Source organism: Hevea brasiliensis, chromosome 16 (genome assembly GCF_030052815.1).
Source record: "Hevea brasiliensis isolate MT/VB/25A 57/8 chromosome 16, ASM3005281v1, whole genome shotgun sequence".
Lineage (NCBI taxonomy): Eukaryota > Viridiplantae > Streptophyta > Magnoliopsida > Malpighiales > Euphorbiaceae > Hevea > Hevea brasiliensis.
This window is the reverse complement of record NC_079508.1, coordinates 55,381,919-55,403,098: the sequence shown is the minus strand read 5'-3', so window position 1 is coordinate 55,403,098 and position 21,180 is coordinate 55,381,919. Positions and strand designations below refer to the sequence as shown.

General features: G+C 27.2%; 1 protein-coding gene across 1 annotated transcript; it reads right to left on the bottom strand.

Moving 5' to 3' along the window:
• Positions 1–271: 271 nt before the first annotated feature.
• LOC131174491 (multicystatin-like) lies at positions 272–1,048 on the bottom strand. The gene is made up of 2 exons (XM_058138001.1): positions 891–1,048; positions 272–634 (listed from the first exon to the last, which is right to left on the bottom strand). Exons 1-2 carry the CDS (start codon positions 984–986, stop codon positions 470–472), a joined length of 261 nt encoding a protein of 86 aa, XP_057993984.1. The 5' UTR covers positions 987–1,048; the 3' UTR covers positions 272–469.
• Between the last annotated feature and the right edge of the window lie 20,132 nt (positions 1,049–21,180).

Below are 21,180 nucleotides of genomic sequence, written 5' to 3'. Positions count from 1 at the left end.
AAGGCATTGAGTTATGATGAATCAGAATTTGCAATTGTTGTGTTGTGCAAAATCCACAAAATAGAAAATCATAATGTGAGGTCTCCACTAATTCTAAAATCCGCTGCGCTAGTCCTCATTCTGGAGGTAGATTTACAAGAATGGTTCAATTCCATTCTTGTACTGGGTAGAAACAGGTAATATAGAGTTAAAAAAATTAATGTATGTCTACACATGCATTAACGTATCCCAATACATACAAGGAAATGGAAGTAAAGGAGGAGAATGAAGATCACAAATAAGATAGATGTAATTATTTATAGAAAATTCCAATTACATAGTTGGAATTCAAATTTAGAAGAAAATACTATTTTCCCTTCCATCAAAAGGAAATACTGTCGACATTATTCTATACTTCTTATTTTTGAGATGATTGTCGATATTATTCTATACTTTTTTAATAGTAGTTACCCAGCTAAGCGGTAGAGTCTCAGTGGGGCACAATTCGCTTGAATTCCTCGACCTTCACATAGAAAATAGTTTCATAAACTTCAATAAGACCGCCATTACTTACTTCCAAAGTAAGACGGTAGATGGTCCCATCCACCACCTGCTTTTCTGCTTTCAGGACTTTCAGAAGCGCCAGATGCATTCTCTGTTCATAGTTTATACCATGTATTTTTAGAGAATAAGAAATTGAAAGCTAAAAAATTAAACTGAAAAGATATTAAATTTCATTTTTTTTAAATAAATACGTAAACAAATCAAAATTCCGAGAAATGAAAATATTTAAAAAAAAAATGAAGAAATGAAATGCGCAATTAAAAGAAAATATTTTAAACCGGAAATCCATCATCCTCATCCTCAAAGCCAAATTGAATGAAATTTAGATCTTAAACTGGATTGAGAACCTTTTCATCGTTGTAATCATAGACAACGAAGTGAGCGAGGCTTTGGATCTTAGGGCTGTTGGGATCCACGGGTTCGTATCCTCCTGGTTCTGACATTTCCTTGGAAAATTTTAATGGTAGAAGATAAGCTGCAGTTATTGTTATATGGAACGCCAAGAAATATAGGTAGATATTTATAGATGGAACCAAATCGCACTTTTTCAATTTCGCTGTCTTTGAGATATGGAGATTGGAGACATCCTGCATGAACTCCATGCCTTGTGTCAGGCCTCAATGGGACAGAGAAGACAAGGGTTTCGGGAAAAAAAACGTGGACTAAACCGAACTGTTGAGTATAAGAAATGTTACTATTTTTTAAGAAAAAGGTTTTAAATCCTTTTGCAATTTTTCGATACCCAATTCAATTAACTTATAATATAACATAGTAGCAGGTTTACCACACTAAAATGGGAGTTAATTGACTTTTTTTTCTTAAATTATTCATAAATATTAATATATTTATTTAAATTAATCTTCATAAATTCATATATTAAATTATCTTTTAAAATGGATGATGTATTTTTACTAATAACAAATAAATTAATCCTGAATTATTTTTAAATATGTCGTTGGTATAACTATTTTGGGCAATATTATAATCTATACTATATTTTGGGCAATATTATAATCTATACTATAAATAAACATAGGAAAGAGAAAAATGCACACAATGATTTATATTATTTATGAAAATATCAATGAAATGCATCAATATCAACAAAAGTATGTATTTGTTACTAGTAATTTACATAGCGACAAAACTCCATTGCCAATTCAAATTAATTCGTCGCTAATTACTTTTAACGACAATGTATCGGTCACTAGTATTTTTATCAATTAAAAACTATTCTACACAAATTCATCACTAATAATTTTTAGTGACAACTTATTCATTACTAAATCTAAAAATACTTCCTATTTCTAATATTATTATAATTAATATAAATTAAAATTTTTATATTATTTTAATAATAAATCTACTTGCATAAAAAAATTTATTATAATTCTATATTCTTAATTCTATAAATATTATTAATTTATTAAAAATTACTTATTTTATTATAGTAAAATTAATAAACAACCTTAAACACGAAATTTACTTCCACTCATTTATTTTTTTTAATTGTTCTAAATATTTATAAATTTATAATATTAAATTATAAAATTATAATTAAAAAATTAAAATTTTAATTAACATAATTATAAAATTAACTATTAAATTAAATAAAATATTTATGTTTATATCACTGGATATGAAATAGTAATTTTATTTAATGATAAATATTTTATTTATTATAAATAGATTTTTTTTTAAAAAATCCTAATAACAAATAAACTTTTAGATTATAAACTTTTACATTTAAACATTCTATTTTTGTGTAATAAGACCTAAGTCTAATTAACTTTAACGTGTAATATGATTTTTTTTCTTTTATCACTATATTTTTGTATGTCTTTTTTTTTTTCTTCCTTCATTGAGCAAAATCTATTTATAAATCTTTAAATTTTTTGAGTTTTTTGTATGCTACAAGTATTATTTTTATGAGAGTAGCTGTTGAACAGGAGAAAAAAAAAAAAAGTGGACCAAACCAAATTGTTGAGTATGAGAAATTTTACTATTTGTTTAGCAAAAAATTTTAAATACTTTTTCAATTTTTATTTTCCTTTCTTGCCATGGGCTCTTTCCTTACTAGAATAAATTTCATTAGTTGTTCCTAAACTTTAAGAGTTATAATAGAGCCGTTTCTAAACGTTAAGAGTTATAATAGAGCCGTTTCTAAACTTAAAATGTAATATAAAACTTCTTAAATTTGAAATTTTACACAGTAAATTCTTTTGAACTCCCAATAGTCGATTTATACAATTTATAATAGTAGATTGTCTATATCAACATGTTTCTTTATACTTATAAACAGATTATGAGGGTTAGAACAATTATAATAATAATTCTACTTTTAATAAACAACATTGTTATAACTCTTAAAATTATTATAGAGTTATAACAATGTTGTCTACTTTTAATAATGTTATTTATTATAGAGTTATAACAATTTTAATAACAATTCTACTTTTATCAAAAATCTTATTTTATTATATATTCTTAATTATATAAGTAATATTAATTCATTAAAAATTATTTATTTTATTATAATAAAATTGATAAACAAATTTAACACCAAATCTCAATTCCATTAATTTATTTTTTTAATTGTTCTAAATATTTACAGATTTAAAACTTTAAATTATAAAATTATAATTAAAAAATTAAATATTTAATTAACATTTTTTTTTCAAATAACTTTATTTATTTATCAGAATTTTCACTACATTAAATTAAAAACAATAAATGTGAATATTAATGCGCTGACACCACTTATAAGATACAATTTTTTTTTCAATTTCAAAAATTGAATTTTTTATATTATAAAATAAATACTTAATTATTAAACAACGGCTTTAACAATAAATTTATATAGGGAAGTATCTGTTGAGGCAGTGGTTGTAGAATAGGCTTTGAGGCGTGATGAATCACTATCTTGAATTAATTGCCCCTACTAGATTGCTGCAAGGTTATGGTAATATACCTCCAGCATACAACAACGCCTAAAATTTACAAACAGCAACTTCTGAAGATTTCCCTTAAGAACTCTTTAAACGAACCGAATTTAGAGAGACTAGAAGAAAATAAGAAGAAGTAGAAGTAGTATATTCCTGAGTTGAAAAACTCATCCATATTTATAAAGAATGAAAAGTCATGGCACCTTTACTAGATAGACACATCTGTCTATCTCCAATAGATACAACTGTTTGTGCAATAGACATGTCTGTTTATTAACAGATACCTATAAAAATAGTTGTGACTTTTTGTATAAAATAGATATGTCTGTATATTAACAGATACCTATACAAACAGTTGTGACTTTTTGTATAGAATAGATATGTCTGTTTATTAATAGACACATATATAAACAGTTGTGACTGTTTGTATAGAATTGATATGACTGTTTATATAGAATTGACATGTCTGTTTATTAATAGACATATCTACTTGTTAATAAACACATCTGTTTATAATTTATTTACGAAAATTACAATAAGATAATTATTTTATTTCACACATATACGTGCCAAGTGCCATAATAAAATAATATATATTGAATTATGTATATATAATTCTATACATATTTCACTCTTGCCATTCCTTTACTTTCTTATATTTTAACAATATAAGAATTATTTCTCTCTATACTGTCTAACATACAAGCTATTTATAATAATCTCTCACTTAGCTTGTATTGTTAGATCCCATTGTTTTATGCATAATGAAAAGTATCTTTCGATTTAAACTTTTCTTTAGTGTAAGTACTTCAAAGTTCTAAACAAATCATGGTGGCCTTAGTTTAAACCTAGATTCCTATTAAATAGAACTGAAAATACTACACACACTAATCAATTAGTTCGACTTAAAAAGTTCACCAAAATTTTAGCACGAATATGACCCTGTGCTACTTTCTCTTTTCATGAACATTTACAAAAGTTATTCTCACTTTTGTTAAAGCGGCACCACTTCTTATGTTCATATAGGTGAAGTTTCTTTTGTATTAATATTAAACTTCATTAAGAGTATAAATACTCATTCTCATTCTATTAATTTAGTACACTAAGTACTTAATTACAACATTTACTAATAACTTGTTGTTACTCTTTAAACTTTATTTAGTAATAATACTATAAAGTAGGGTTTCCATCAATAGTAAATTTAATGGAATATTCTAAATCCTAATAAGCACATGTACTTATGATCATAACTCTCGAGAGCCCTTTTATTAAAAGATTTGCTAGATTATTATAAGATTTAACATAACATGGTAATAACACCATTAGAAACTAATTGTCTTACATTTTCATGTCTTAAGCTTATATGTTTATACTTTTAATTGTATATTTTACTATAAGCTTGAGCCATCATGATTTTGACTATTACAATATAAAGAAATAGATGGGACAGGTTGTGGCCACAACTTAATATCCGGTAACAAGTTTTTCAGCCATTCTGCTTCTTTACCAACATTCGCCAAAGTTATAAATTTGGATTCCACCATAGAATGAGTTATACAAGTTTGTTTCTTTGATGTCCAAAAAACCTCCACCTAAAGTGGACACCCAACCAAAGGTTGACTTATTATCCTTAGTACTACTTATCCAATTGGCATTTGTATAACCCTAGGATCTCCACCATATTGGTTTTACTAGTCAACCATATAACCACATATTTATAACATGAACTACATAAATAATTCACAGTCTAGATATGTACCTTATTTGCAGAAATAAATTGCTCCATAACTTATTTAAAATGAGAGCATCCAAAAATACAAAACTAAGCTAAACTTGCACACACACACACACAAATGCATACTCATTTGTTCTTTTGTCATTTCTTACAAATGACTAGTAAGGCTCTTATTTTTACTACTCATAAAGTACCAACCTTTTGGCCAATAAATTCATCTCTTCATACATGTAACTATTAAGAAGAATAACATCTTTTAATTTGGTTACAACTTTTGGCCAAGGGACACAACTCTTTATATGGATACAACTCTTTATATGGTTTTAACAAAATTGAAAATTTATCGCAGAATAATCTATAGTTTATAATTCTTTTTTTTTAAATATTCAAAAACCCTTGAAATTTCTTTCCAATATTCCACACTAGGATTATTAGTATATCTTAACAATTTACATATTGCAAAAAAATATATCAGGAGTAGTGCAATGCATAGCATACATTAAGCTACCAATAGCACTAGCACACTCAATTTGAGTAATCTATCAAAATTTCCAATCAATTTGTAATAAATATCATATAAAGTATTTGTTTCCCTCAATATAATGAAATTGACAAAGAGTAAAACTCCCACTATGTTACAGCTAAGTAGTTTTAGGCAGATCCCTCAAGAATAATAACCAAAATATAAATCTAGACAGCAATTTTAAAATTCTCCCAAGAATAAATTAAAGAATAATAATGTTGATTATAGGTAAAAATGAAGAGAAAAGACAAAAAAGAAAAGTTAATAGATTTTTGTTCCAAACTACTATTTATAAAGTATTTGCATCTCTTCGAACATATATAACAATCACTTTGTATCTATTAGAATAATTATATCTGTTCACTTACACCTTTTAGAATAGATACAACAGTTCACTTCGTATCTCTTATAACAATTATATCTATTCTCTTATACCTTTTACAACAGATATTATCGTTCACTTTGTATCTCTTAGAACAATTACATCTATTCACTTTGTATCTTTTAGAATAATTACATCTGTACACTTATACCTCTTAGAACACATACAATCGTTCACTTATACCTCTTAGAATAGATACAACCATTTACTTATACCGTTTAGAACAGATACAACCATTTACTTTGTATCTCTTAGAAAAATTATATTTGTTCACTTATACCTTTTACAATAGATACAACCGTTCACTTATACCTCTTAGAATAGATACAACCATTTACTTATACCTCTTAGAATAGATACAACCTATAACAACTTGAAAAAAAAATGCAGAAACTTAAAATGCAGCAGCCCCGCCCCCCCCCCCCCCCAATTGCTCTCTCCCTGACTCCACTCTCCCCCCTCACTTTCTCCCTCCCTCCCATTTTCGTTCGACCAGCCAGCATCAGTGCCGGTGAGGTACCGCCGACCTTCCCCCATGTCGGTACAACCACTAGGCGGTGGCAAAGAATGAAAGAGAGACAAAAGAAGAGAGAGAAGGAGAGAGGAAAGAGAGGAGAGAGGGACAGCGCGCGCGACTGGAAGCCCAACTTTGCAGCGTTGCCCCGGCTGACTCCGGCGGCCATTCCCGGTGATTTCAAGTGCCACGGACTCCCAAGATGATGAACTTTCAGATGAGACCAGTGGCACCCCGTTTGGTGGCCGGAGGAAGGAAAACCGGTGAGGGAAAGTTGGAAGAAAATCATATGGGTTTTTTGGTTCCAGTCACTTTTCCGGCAATCCGACTGTCGGATCAAAAATTCGAGGCCACTGATGGACTCAAGACGACGAGATCTTCAAGATAGGATTGGTCTCGCTCCAATCGGACACAGTTTGAAAAAGGCGATAATCGGATGGTCCAGATTGCTTGGTGAGATTTTTAAACTTTTTCGATTTCCAAAATTTAAAAATAATTTTATGATAATTATTAACAAAATTTGGACTTTATTTAGGTGCGATCGGATCAAGGATGGCTTACGGTCGGATCGCATTTTTCAGATCCGAATCGATGGCCGGATCGAGCGTGGTCTATATTACAGTCAATCCTAGCATTTTCAGACTTTATGGATGCGTTCCAGGTGTCAGAATTGGCATAGGTAAACCCGAACTCCAAGTTGCTCATTTTCGGCTAATATCGATTTAGAATAAAATTCATAAAATATTCGTGGATGATCAAAAAATTATAATTCTTTTTGCAATAGCCTTATAATATTATTAAGGACTGTGGGGCAAAATTTTAGAATTTTTAGAGCTCGTTTGGATAGTTTTTACGAAAGGGCTAGTTATAGGGGCTAAATTATAATTTTTTTGAATTGTGGTTGTTGACTATTTGGATGGGCCCAGGAGGGGCCTTGTGATGTGATTGAGTTGTGATTGTGTGATTGGCAGATATAAAAGTATATTGTGAAGCCTTTTGCAGGTTGGGTAGGTCCCAGGTATAAGAAAAACTCTGTCGGATTTCTAACATGAATTAGGCTGTCTATTACCTCTTTAGAGTTTTATCTTAACTTAGTACTAATAAATTTATAATTTAATTATTAGGTGATCGAGATCAGCTATTTTTCTGCATCCAGCAGCTACAATAGTCATCGGTGTACTGTGAGTAAAATATTAATTTTAATTGTAATTTTGATATTATTATATATTCAAACATGCCCATGCATCACTTATATGTATATATCTATGTAGTTAAACTCTAGGCACATTTTACGTTGCATTCATAACTGTTAAAGTGCCATGGATGTTGTTGTGGTAATTTGGAGCAGTGTGCGTGCGTTAGCATGCGTGTGATGTGGTGTTGGCTATGGACAGGACGAGTAGACACGGCTTGAGATCTTTGCTGGGACCCGGTCCTTCGGGGTAGACACGGCTTGAGTTCTTCGCTAGGACCCCGATTTGGTTTATTAAGTGGAAGTCCGAGCTTGAGTTCTTCGCTGGCACAGGTTGGATTAAGAGAGCTGTATAGGGATCAGCTCCCATATATGTATTGTTTGACATTATCGGGTGTGTGAGTGCTCCAAATTTCCTTTTTGCTGTTATGATGTGAAAATATTGCCGATGTTGCATTTCACTTTACATGGTGCATTAGCTTTAGATAGTTATAGAGATTATGGTTAAAATTAATATTTTACTCTCTGAGTTGAACGCTCACTCCTGTTCACCTATTTTTCTAGGCTATAGGAGGACTTATTTTACAGAGCAACTTGTTTTCTTCCTTGCAGGTTTAACGTCAATTATTTAAATGTAGTATAAATTAAAAATTACAAAAAATTGAAGTATTATTAGAAAAAAAAGTATATGTAGTAAATATATTGATGAAAAGTTAAATTATATAATTTAAAAATACATTTTTATAATTATATATCATATATTAATTTTATTCTTTAATATAACTCTAAACACTCGCGTGTGTGTATAAAAGATTAAAAGAAAAAAAAACCTGTCAATTATCAGTTTTAGTAAAAAATTTTAATTATATTAATTTAATCATAAACCTTTCCAAATGCTTTCAATTTTAATAATAAATTTAATTAAAAACAATTAACTCATCAATTAGTAAAAATAATTTAAAAATTTTCATTTATTATCAATTTTAACTACTTCTTTTAGTTTTATTAATATATTCAACAATTTTAGTATTTCTATTAATTTTAACAAACTTCATGTTGATAAAAAAATAATAAAAAAATAATATATCTAATATTATTATCTAAATTTTTAATTTTTTCTCTTTTTCTTTCTACTTATAATTTTAATTCACATTTTTCTCTATCATTTTATTTCAAATTTAAAGCAAAAAAAAAATGAACAAAACCAAAATAAATGTAATTATAATTTTTAAAATATGGATAAATTAATTAAAATAATATTTTTTATCAATTTGAGAATAACTATTAAAATTCATATAAAAATAAAAAGATTAGCTAATATTATAATGTATGCAAATATTTGAATTGTTTTTGTCAATTAAGCAATCCAATTAGACTAATTGTTAAAATTAAAAATAATGTCAAAATTTGAGATTAAAATAATAAAATTAAAATGTTTGGCTAAAATTGAAAAATTTTATGAAGGTTTTGATTTTTTTTAGTAATGTAGCCATTAAATAATAATATAAACTTTATATAAATAGGTAAAAATTTGAAATGAATAAGTATTTCATTTTGATATTATGATTTTTTTTATCATACTTTAATATAAAATTAAAATTTATTTTTTGAAACAATTAATTATCCAAATAAAGGTTAAATAGTTTTATGAATAGTATTTTTTAAAATTTTTTAATATATTTGTAAATTATAATATTTTATTTATATAAAGAATAAAATTAATTTGAAAGTAGGACTAATTAATAAAAAAAATTCTAAGCACTTTTAGTGTTATTTAAAATTTTAGTTGATTTTATTAAAATTATTAAATTAGTGTTAGTTTTATTATATTTACCTAAATTAGTGAAAATTGCAATTGTAATAATTTTATAAAATTTTTCAATAAAAATTATTTTTTAGTTTCTTATATTGAACAATAATTTGAGAATATAAAATTATTTATTTTTATTCATAATAAAAATGAAATAAATAAATTTTATTTATATATAAAATAAATTTTAAGTTTGTTTAAAGCTATATTTTTATCAATATAAATAATTAAAAAAATACTATAAACTTATGATAATAATATAGTTTATTTACTTGAATTCAATTAAAAATTTAAATTCTTGATTTTAATATATATTTAATGCTAAATTTTTATTTAATTAAATATATATAGGATTATAATATATTTATAAATAAATAAATATATATATATATATTCATTAATTTTATTAAAATGAATTTAATAATTTTTAATGAATTAATAGTACTTATAGGATTATAATTATAGAATTACTATAGTAAGAATTATAATATGTTTTTTTAGTATAAGTAGAATTATTATTAAAATAATATTAAAATTTTAATTTATATTAATTATTGTAATATTAAGAAAAGAAATTATTAGATATTTAGTGATAAATAGTTTGTCATTAAAAGTTATTAGTGACAATATTAAATATTGTAGAGTTAGCATCATAAAAAATTTAGTGACAAATTTTAATCACTAATTAGCAATGATAATATAAAGGTATTAATTGCGAAAATTATTAGCGACACATATTTTATTTACTAAATAGTATTAGTAACGAATTTATATAATTGGCATCTTCGGTATGTATTATTGGCGATGAATTATTTTTTTGCTATTACAAATATGTTTTTTTATAATTTTGTAAATAATAGATAGATTAATAATATTTTTTATTTTTTTCATTAATTTCTCATTTTAGATAATTATTTCTTGTAAAATTTTATATGTAATTGAAATTAAGTATAAATAGGACTAAAAATTTTGAATTTATGTTAACTCTAAAATTAAGAATTTGAAATTTATATAAATTTTAAAATTAATTTAAATAATAAAAATATTTTGTTATTAATTTTAAGAATAAAGGGTAATTTGGACAAAGTTATGTTCCCCCTCCCCCGTACATTTATATATAATGTAGATTAATTTTTAATAGCTAATTAAATTTAGTCCTTAATTATCATAATACAAAATAATTATGTTCTTTATACATTATTTTTTTTGTACATTGCATATCATTTATACTCATGGTGCATATATTCATTATTTTTTTTTTGTACAATTTTTTATATATAATATAATATTATCATAAAATATATATTTTTTCACATTAATTTAATATAAAAAATACAAATCCACTTCAATTAGAAATAAAATATTGTCCTCCTCAAGCTATTGTTTAGGATTTTTGTAATCAAATTGAATGAAATTTAGATCTTAAACTGAATTGAGAACCTTTGCTTTGTTGTAATCATAGACAGCGAATTGAGCGAGGCTTTGGATATCAGTTGTGTTGGGATCCACGGGTTTATATTCTCCAGATCCTGCCATTTCCTTGGAAAAATTTAATTGTAGAAGATAATCTGCAGTTATTTCTATATGGAACGCCAATAAATATACATAGATATTTATAGATAGGAACCAAATCACACTTTTTCAATTTCGCGCCGTTTTGACATATGGAGATTGGAGACGTCCTGCATGAACTCCATGCCTTGTTTGGGGAAAAAAAAAAAAAAAACGTGGACCAAGCCAAACTGTTGAGCATGAGAAATTTTACTATTTCTAAATCCTTTTATAATTTTTATTTTATATACTAACGTGTTTCTTAATACTTATAAACAGACTATAAAGAGTAGAAGACTTTTATTATGAAAAATTTTAAAATTTATAGATTTTATATTATATTTTTAAATTCAAACACATTCTTATTATAGTCCATAAAATTTAGAGATAACTCTTAAAATTTATCTATCCAAATAGAGAAGGTACCAAATCATATACTTTTGATACTCAATTCAATTAAATTATAGTATAACACGGTGACTGGTTTACCATACTAAAAAGGGGTTATTTAATTGGCCCCTCATAAATTTATATATTGAACCATCTTTTCAAATGGATGATATATTTTTATCAATTGGAAATAGATTGATCACCCTTTCTTTTTCCGCACGTTGGCATAATGGTTTCGGTTAATATTGTAACGTATACTATATATAAATATAGGATGGGTGGCTTTGCCAAAAATGTTCTTGACGATTTATATTAACTACGAAAATACCAATAAAAATGTATCGATGGTGACAGATGTATATTTTTGTCACTAATAATATACATTAGCGACAAAACTTCATCGCTGATTCATGTTAACTCTTTCCTAAATGCTTTCATCAATTAAGAGCCATTCTACATAAAACTATCATTAATAATTTAATGACGACTTATTTGTCAGTAAATTTATAAATAATTTAAATTTCTAATATTGCTATAATTAATATAAATTAAAATTTAATATTATTTTAATAGTAATTCTATTTATACCAAAAATCTTATTATAATTTTACATTCTTACTTTTATAAATATTATTAATTTATTAAAATTATTTATTTTATTGTAATAAAATTAATAAACAACTTTAACACCGAATCTCACTTCTACTAATTTATTTTTTTAATTGTTCTAAATATTTGCCAATTCATAATATTAAATCATAAAATTATAATTAAATATTAAATATTTAATTAACCAAATTATCAAATTATTATTAAAAATAAACTATTAAATTAAATAAAAAATTGTATTTATATCACTGGATATGAAATATTCATTCTATTTAGTGATAAATATTTTATTTATTTTAAATTTATAATTTTTTTAAGAAATACTAATAATTGATAAACTTTTATATTTAAACACTTTATTTTTACGTAATAAAACCCAAGCCTAATTAATTACGTATAATATGATTTTTTTTTTCTTTCATCACTGCATTTTTGTGTCTTTTTTTTAATAAGTAAAATCTATTTATAAGTTTTAAAATTTTTTAAGTTTTTATATGTTAGGTATTATGTAACACCCCCATACTAAGTAGTTTATACATTCTACTATTTCGGTGACTAGTGTCTGTCTGGACAGTCAGGATGTTTAGAACTATATTTATGCCATCTAGAAAAGTCATAAATAAAAATTAATAGAAATTATATGAAGGTGAAATGGAAATAAGAAAAATAAAGCAAAGCCGATGTCCCGGCGATGGGTGATCGAATCGGGAAGTGACTGCGAGCTCAGTTGCTACCCTAAATTCGTGTGGGACCCTGTGACACTCTAGGCCTAAGGATAATTGCGAAGCTAATGATAATGTGAAAAACACATAAAATAATAGAGAACAAGCTCAAATAATTGAATTAGAGTTCAGGAAGTAACTCAGTATTACTAGAAAATTTGATCAGACCGATAAGGGGCAATATGGTCAATTCACCCTTAGAGTGATTCTTGACCTAAATGTCCATTAAAATGTAAGAAATTAAAATTATAAAAAATAGATTTAAATTGAAGAGGTGTATGGAAGGAAAGAATGAGGAAAAAGAAAATTTTAATTTTAAAGTGAATTATGACATCATCTATTATGTAAGCATGACATAATAAAATTATAATTTAAATTTACATAAATGTGGGGATAATTATGCATAAATAGAGACAAAAAAATTAAAAAGGAAAAAAATTTTCTTTCTTTCTTCTTCCTTGCCGTCTCTCTCTCTCTCAACATTTCACCATTAACACTCAATTTCATGCTTCCAAACTCCCAAATTTAACCCTAATTTTTATAGTCTCTCCACTACAAACCCTTAATTAGACTTTGGTAAGAAGAATTGAAGAGAGAATTTCAAGACATAAGTGGAGATTAAGAAGATTGAAAAGCTCCATATAAGGTAAGTCTCTTTCTCCTAAGTTAAATTGATTATTACTTATGGAAATGAAGTGAGCAAGTAGGAATTAACTTTAAAATTGAAAAATTTTGCACATTGGGAAGAGATGAAATTTCAACCAGCCATGAAATTCTAGGGTTTTGCAGTGTTTCAATTTAATTAAACATGAATTTGAACTTGTTGGGAGTAGTAGACATGATTGAGATAGTTAGTATGCATGATTGGTGACAATTGAAAAATTAGGGTTTATGGTGATTAGGGTTTTAGGAGAAATTACGAATTTTTGAGAATTGATGACCAATTGATGTTTTGATGCTTAATTTTGGTCATTTGGTTTGCTTATAATTGTGAATTGATTATTGGAATTGAGATAAGTCATGAATGTTGAAGTGTTGAATTCTGGACTAATGAGTCCAGATAGGTTAAAGGGTCATAAGTTGAATTGTGTTGCTCCAATTGGTGTGAGGCCAATTGGAGATGAAATTAGGGTCATAATGCTATATTTTTTATGAAGAAACCTTACCCAAAAACTAACCCTATGTTGGTCAAAATTTGGGTTGAATATGGAATTAGTACCCTGTTTCTAGGCAGAATTAATCAAATGAATAGTACATGTTCAAATGGTCATAGCTTTGTGTAGAGAGGTCCAAATGACTTGATTTTTGAACCATTGAAAAGCTTAGACATGGTAGAAAAACTTTCATGGGGAATAGAAATCCAAATTCTGACCATAACCTAGTCAAATTACTAATCAAATTTAGGTAACCAAAATTGCAAAAATCAAAATTTGTCCAAAAAATCTAGAAATGACCAATCCGGCTAGTTATGGTAAAAATACCATAACTTAAGCTACAAAACTCCAAATGGAGTGATTCAAAAAGAAAATTAAAGTAGACATATTAAGGAACAACTTTGATGAATAAAGTTTAGCCAAATTTCTACTGTAGATTGGTCAAATTGAACAGTAAACCTAAGTGACCAAATCTGAAATTTTGGAATTTCATTTAATAGGCCTTTAATTGTAATTGGCAACCAATGCCAACAAATTTGTGACCCAAAATGTGATATGACCATGTGTTTAGAAATGATATACCAATTAATTATAAAAAAGTCAAAAATTTGCATGAATAGTAATGTAAATAGTAACCACAATATTATCAAATACAAAGAACTCAACCCTTAGGAGAACTTATAAGTAAAATTTGGAGTGCAAAATTTAATGATTAGATTAATTAGTAGAAATGAATTGGATGGGTATCAAAATACTTTAAATTATGTGTTTCAATTAGAAAGGAGCCCTGTCAGGAAGGAGAAAAAGTTGACTAAGTCAAGGCAACATAAGAGGTTTGTGCAGAACAAACTTAAATTCTTTATTTCTACTTAAAATTTCTTGAAATAAATGTTGTAAATAATTTTGATTGTTATGGCTTTGAAAATTTTATTTGAAAAATGGTGTGTTGCCGGCTTTGTAAATAAAAAATTGGAATGAAATATAATTTATGAATTGTATAAAATATTTGAATAAAATGATTTGTATTGGGTTTTGAATTCACACTTGGCATGGCAAATCTATTGTGTTCCTTCTCCATCTATGGAGTTGAGATTGATTATATTCTTCTCTCTCTGGTTTACCAGTTTGAGGTTGAGATCGGATAAGTACTCATATAGCTAGCTAGCCACCTCCCTCATTAATTTTCGTTAGTGAGGTTGTAGATTGCTTTGTCGTGGTGTAAAACACGGTATTAATCGTGAAATTTTGTGTCATGACCTAAGTTGTGTATTTATTGGCAACACTATTGTTTATCATTTGTTTTGATAAATTGTTGTGAAAAATCTTGACTTCAACTTGAGAACTGTAGTTGTAAAAATTTTTAAATTTCTGTTATTAATGAATGATTATATTTTTTTGTGACTTTTAAATTTATTCTTGTGCACTACTGAGTAAAATTTACTTAGCGATAGCTTTTTCTTGCTGTCGCAGATAGGGAGAAGGATAAAGCAACATAGTGAGCTGCTATAGCTGTAGGGAACATATTTTGGAATCTTTTACGGGTATAATATTTATACCCTTGTACATTCCTTTTTGATGTAAAATATTTGTACATATGTATCTATAGAACTAGTTGAGCAGTTGTATAATCAAAATTGTAATAATATTATTTTATTCTCTTTTTCTTGAATTGAGATTTTATCATGTGAAATGATCTACACTCAATGCTATTAAAATTGCTTGAATCTGTGTTGATTGACTTGGATTGTGTTGACCATAAATGGAGTTGTGGGTATTATATGCATATTGAAAGTGTTTTAACAGGTTTTAAAGAATTGTTTTCTCAATTTATAGTCGGTATTCTGTCGAAATTTATGTAAAATTTTCAAAATCTCAAATTAATCAAAATTTGAGTTCATAACATAAACTTCAATTAAAGGTTTTTAATAATTATTCAAAATTACCTACTATTTTAAAATAGATGGAAATTAGTTTAAAATCCCTTATAGTATATTTAATGGGTTATCGGTAGGCGAAGTTCGATAATTTATTAGGTATACTATGGGATCATATTATGCCTTACAGAGGGGTAGGGTGTGACATATTATTCTTATGAGAGCAGCTATATGTGAATGTGATTTATCAATTGGTTGCTAATTGATTTAGTAACTAGTCTCATTGTAATTGATCAAATCGGTTACTAAATCAATTTTAATGAATTAGCAACCAATTCGATTGGTTGCTAACATATTTTTTTTGTGAAAAATATATTTATATATATATATAATCTATCATAATTTTAATTAATATAATATTTATAATTGATTAGTTGTCTACATTTGAATACAGGAAGTCTGACTCTTCATCATAGGTTAATTTTATTTATTTTTTTTAATTATAGCTACAGTGAAAACCGTAAGATTAAGGTAAGCAATTTTTAGGATTGTGAGCTAAAACCATGCCATTAGAATCTCAAATCAAAATTTTAAGAAAAAAAATGAAGAGAATAAGGGTCATATTTAATTGAAATCCAATTATATATTTGCATTTTGATAGTTTTATAATTTCCATTAAATAATTATTTGAGTTAGATAAGAACTAAAACCAGTTAAAAGTAATTTATATATCTATATTTAAATCAATAAGAATTTGGAGTGTACTGTTGGAATACTAACCCAATTCCCCTTTTTGTAAAAAAAAAATATTTACCCTTTTTACATAAAAATATCAATCCACTCATTAACCCATCGAATTTAAGAGATTAAATTAAAATAATTCTATTATTTTTTTAATTAATTTTTTAAGTTATTTTTGTTTTATAAAATTTCAATCCATCATTAATTGATTTGATTTAAGAGATTAAGAATAAGTGATATCATTTACAATTTTTAATAACTTGAGAGCATTTTTTCCGAGATATGAAATCATCCTACAAATATGCATTTCTTTTTATTGTTTTGAACCTTTATTTATTTTATATTTATATAAATACTATTTAAATATTTTAATCACAAAATTTAAATGATATAAAAAAGATAATCAATTTTAATATAAAACACATTTTATGAATTCTTTCACAAAATAACATTCAAGTAATAAAAAAATTAAAAATTAAAATATATATGAATTCAAACAAAATTAAAAATGAAAACAATATCGTCATTTTTCATTTTTGTTGTGCAATACTTTTGCTGTTATCAGGACTTTTCTATTTTTATTGTGCATTATATTTTTTTGTATGCACAATTTATTTATATATAGTGCATTCATAATCTTTTATCATTTTTCTAAATTAAAATTATTAAGACATGATAATAAACACTTATTTTTTTATGTACTAAGAAAATGTATATATGCTATCACTTTTATTATGGAAAACAATATAATAGATATATATTTTAATTAATAATTATATAAATATTACATTGAGATTTATATAAATTTATTTTACTAATAATTTATATATGATTTTTATTGATGTAAAAAATATCAATAATATACATTTTCTTGTATATATAATCAAATATGAGATAGATTCGAATTAGAAAAATAATATTCGTATCGAGTTCGAATTTATGCTTTGAGTATATAAATAAATTAATAATTATAATTTTATAATAATATTTATAAAATTTTAAAATATTATATTTGTAATCATTAAATTTTAAATATTTTATAAAATCATTAATTTTTTAAAAATATAAATGATTAATAAAAATATCTTTTATTTAAGTTATTAATTAAAATATATAAATTAAATTGATTTAAATAACATATGAATAATCTATATAACATATAAAAGTAAAAAGAGGAACATTTGGATAGACATAAATGCCCTTCATTATTTATATTAATTACAAAATACCACTAACATCTTTTTGGTGACAGATATCCGCCGCTAATAATACCATTTTGTGCTAATTTGTCACTAATCCATACTTATGCGTCACTAATAGCATTAGCGACGAAAAAGCTGTGGTTAATATATTTAGCGAGAGATGATTCGTCGCTAATAATTCTCTTTGGCGGCAACTAGTCTCACATTATTCAATTTCAACTAGTCTAATTTTGTTTGCTAGGTTTTAGTGATGATAGTTTTTGTTACTTAATAAGTCTGTAAAAAAACTCAATTTGTAATATTATTATAACTAATTTAAAAGTTTATTAATTTTATAATCTTAATCTTATAATTATTATCAATTCATTAATTATTATTTAATTTATTATAAATAAAAATTAATAAGAAAACTTTAAACAACAAAACTATTTTCACTTATTTATTTTTAGACATTTTAAACATTTATAAACTTATGATATTAAATTAAAAATCACATTTTTAATAAAATAATCACATTTTTACATATAGTTTTAGGAACTTAATATAATTCTCAAGTATTAGTATTTACATGAGATTATATACATATATATGTATACACACGAGAATTTGACTAATAAAATTATATAAATATGATGAACTAAAATTGAAAATAACGTAACATTCTATTTATCAATGTTACCTTATTTGACAAAAAAAAATGAAATATTAATTCCAAAACCCAAAGAAAATATCTTCATGTGAGCAAATCCACAATGCAAATGATGAGCACAGTGCACATTGCCACATTCAAAGAATAATAATAAGGCAAAATTTGGGGCATGTAGTTAAAACAAATTAACAATAATTACATAAATATTAAATTGATAGAGATATATAATTAAAAACTAATATATATATAAGAACCAAAGAGAATTATATTTAAAAAAATATACGCATAACTTTATTTAAAATTAACAGACTAAATGTACAAAAATAATAAAAAAATACATTACAAACTAACTTCAATTATGATTAAGCGGTGTTACTCGAGCGCGCATCTTCGGCATTGTTTCCGGGAAGCCAACAAGGTAGCAGATTGTCTCGCTAATCTTTGCTTTCCGTTGGCTGTCAAAGGCTTTCCGCGAAGTGGCTTCGCTTCTTGCCTGGGACATGCAAGGGATCTTTTGCCCGAGGGTGGTTCTTGTTGCTTATGGTATTACATTTAATAAAAATAAAAAATTTGTTCTCTTGTTGCGACATTAAAAATTTTAAAAACAGAGAAACTTCTATATTATAAGTTACTTTAATTTAGTGATATCGATTTTATTGGATTCATCTTCAAAGTTATGAAATTGAATTATATCAAATTAGGCTAATTTGTTACATAGACATTTGCATTTTATTTCTTATTTTTCTTTGAACACAAACATGGAAAAGGAACTTGATCATTTGGTATACTCATTCATGCAACTCCTAAATTGGGTTTGTAACGCCCCTATTCCAACCACTAAAGGATTTGTCCACTTTGGCCCACCTCATCCTGAGCCTCAAGATTTTATTTCATAGGTGGAATGGAGAACTTCCCAGGAGGTCACCCATCCTAGGATTTTTCTCAAGTGAGCACGCTTAACCCCGAAATTCTTCTAACTCTTCAGGCCATTCCACCAAAAAGCGCCATTGGTGATTAGTTTCTCCCATTTCAATGTATGATTCAGTTCATTCCTGCTCCCCATTTGGACAAGGGCACCAGCGAGCTTTGCCTTCCCAGAGGACCACTCTAGTCGAGACTTTCTCCTTCTGCATGGGATGTTACAGGCCCACCAGCTTCCGCCTGGTTCATCCCTGACCCCAGATCTACTAGGGGGTCTGGCTCTAATACCGTCTTTCACTGTTTTTGGTGACAAAAGAGGGTACCTATCAGAGCATTTGCAGGCGTTACGTGTCGCCGTCCCTACAAGCCCCTGGGCGGAGAGCCACGCTTCGTCACAGTTCACGCGTGAGAGTTCCCAGGAATCGTAGGTGTTACATATCGCTATTCCTACTTTGCTCTGATACCATTTGTAACGCCTCTACTCCAACCACTAGAGGAATTGTCTGCTTTCGCCCACCCCATTTTGAGCCTCATCATTTTGTCCCATAGGTGGAATGGAGAACTTCCCAGGAGGTCACCCATCCTAGGATTTTTCTCAAGCGACCACGCTTAACTCCGGAGTTCTTCCAACTCTCTAGGTCATTCCACCAAAAAGCGCCTCTAGTGATTAGTTTCTCCTATTTCAATGCATGATTCGGTTCATTCTTGCCTCCTATTTAGACAAGGGCACCAGTGAGTCTTGCCCTCCCAGAGGACTGCTCCAACCAAGACATTCCCTTTCCGCATGGGATGTTATAGGATTTAGTAGTGGTACTTAAATTATCAACTAGTTACCGTATAAAGAAATTTCAATAAATGTTATTAAATTATTTTATTGGTTTTGATAGTGTATAATAATAATAATAATAAAGAAAAAAAAAGAGAGAAAGGTGGCCATGCAACGTGCATCAGGAGAAAAAAAATTAAAAATTAAAATTTCTTGATGGGATGCTTAGCAAAAAGCAACAAGAAAAAAAAAAAGCAAACCATCGTCTAGAATACCCACCCCCCTCAACCTCTCTTTCTCTCTCACATATCTCTCCCGCCTTCCCCATTTTTGCTCCTACCAACACCACCCCCATGGACGGTGACTGACCGGCGAGTGACCAGGGACCTCAGGCAACGCTGGCAAGCCAAAGATCTGCGGTGATGGGCAGCGGTAGTGGTTGGAGCAGGGGCATTACTGATGGTATCAGAGCAAAGTAGGAATGGCGATATGTAACACCTACGATTCCTGGGAACTCTCATGCTTGAACTGTGGCGAAGCGTGGCTCTCCGCCCAGGGGCTTGCAGGGACAGTGATACGTAACACCTGCAAGTATTCTGATAGGTACCCTCTTTTGCCACCAAAGACCGTGAAAAATGGTATCAGAACCGGACCCCCTCTAGTAGATGTGTTAAAATGTTTATGTTTAAATACTAAAAAAATATATTTAAAATTGAAACCTTAAAATAATTTTTACAAAATATGTTTAAGAATAACATTAGAAATATATAAATGAATGGATTGTAAAAATTATAATTGAGTTAGATAATATTAAAATAATATTTGAATAAAGTATAGAAATATAAAATTTATATTTTAAAAAAATTTGGGTTACTACAATCTTTCCTCCTTGAAAAAAATTCGTCATTGAATTTTTAAACAAACCAAGAATAAAGAAAAGAAGGTTATTGGAATAGG

Bases quoted from the DNA above. Each gene is read 5' to 3' on its own strand.
- LOC131174491 (XM_058138001.1), bottom strand. From the start codon at position 986: ATGTCAGAACCAGGAGGATACGAACCCGTGGATCCCAACAGCCCTAAG. The intron at 635-890 runs GTTCTCAATCCA...AACTATGAACAG, and splicing joins ATGATTACAACGATGAAAAG to AGAATGCATCTGGCGCTTCT.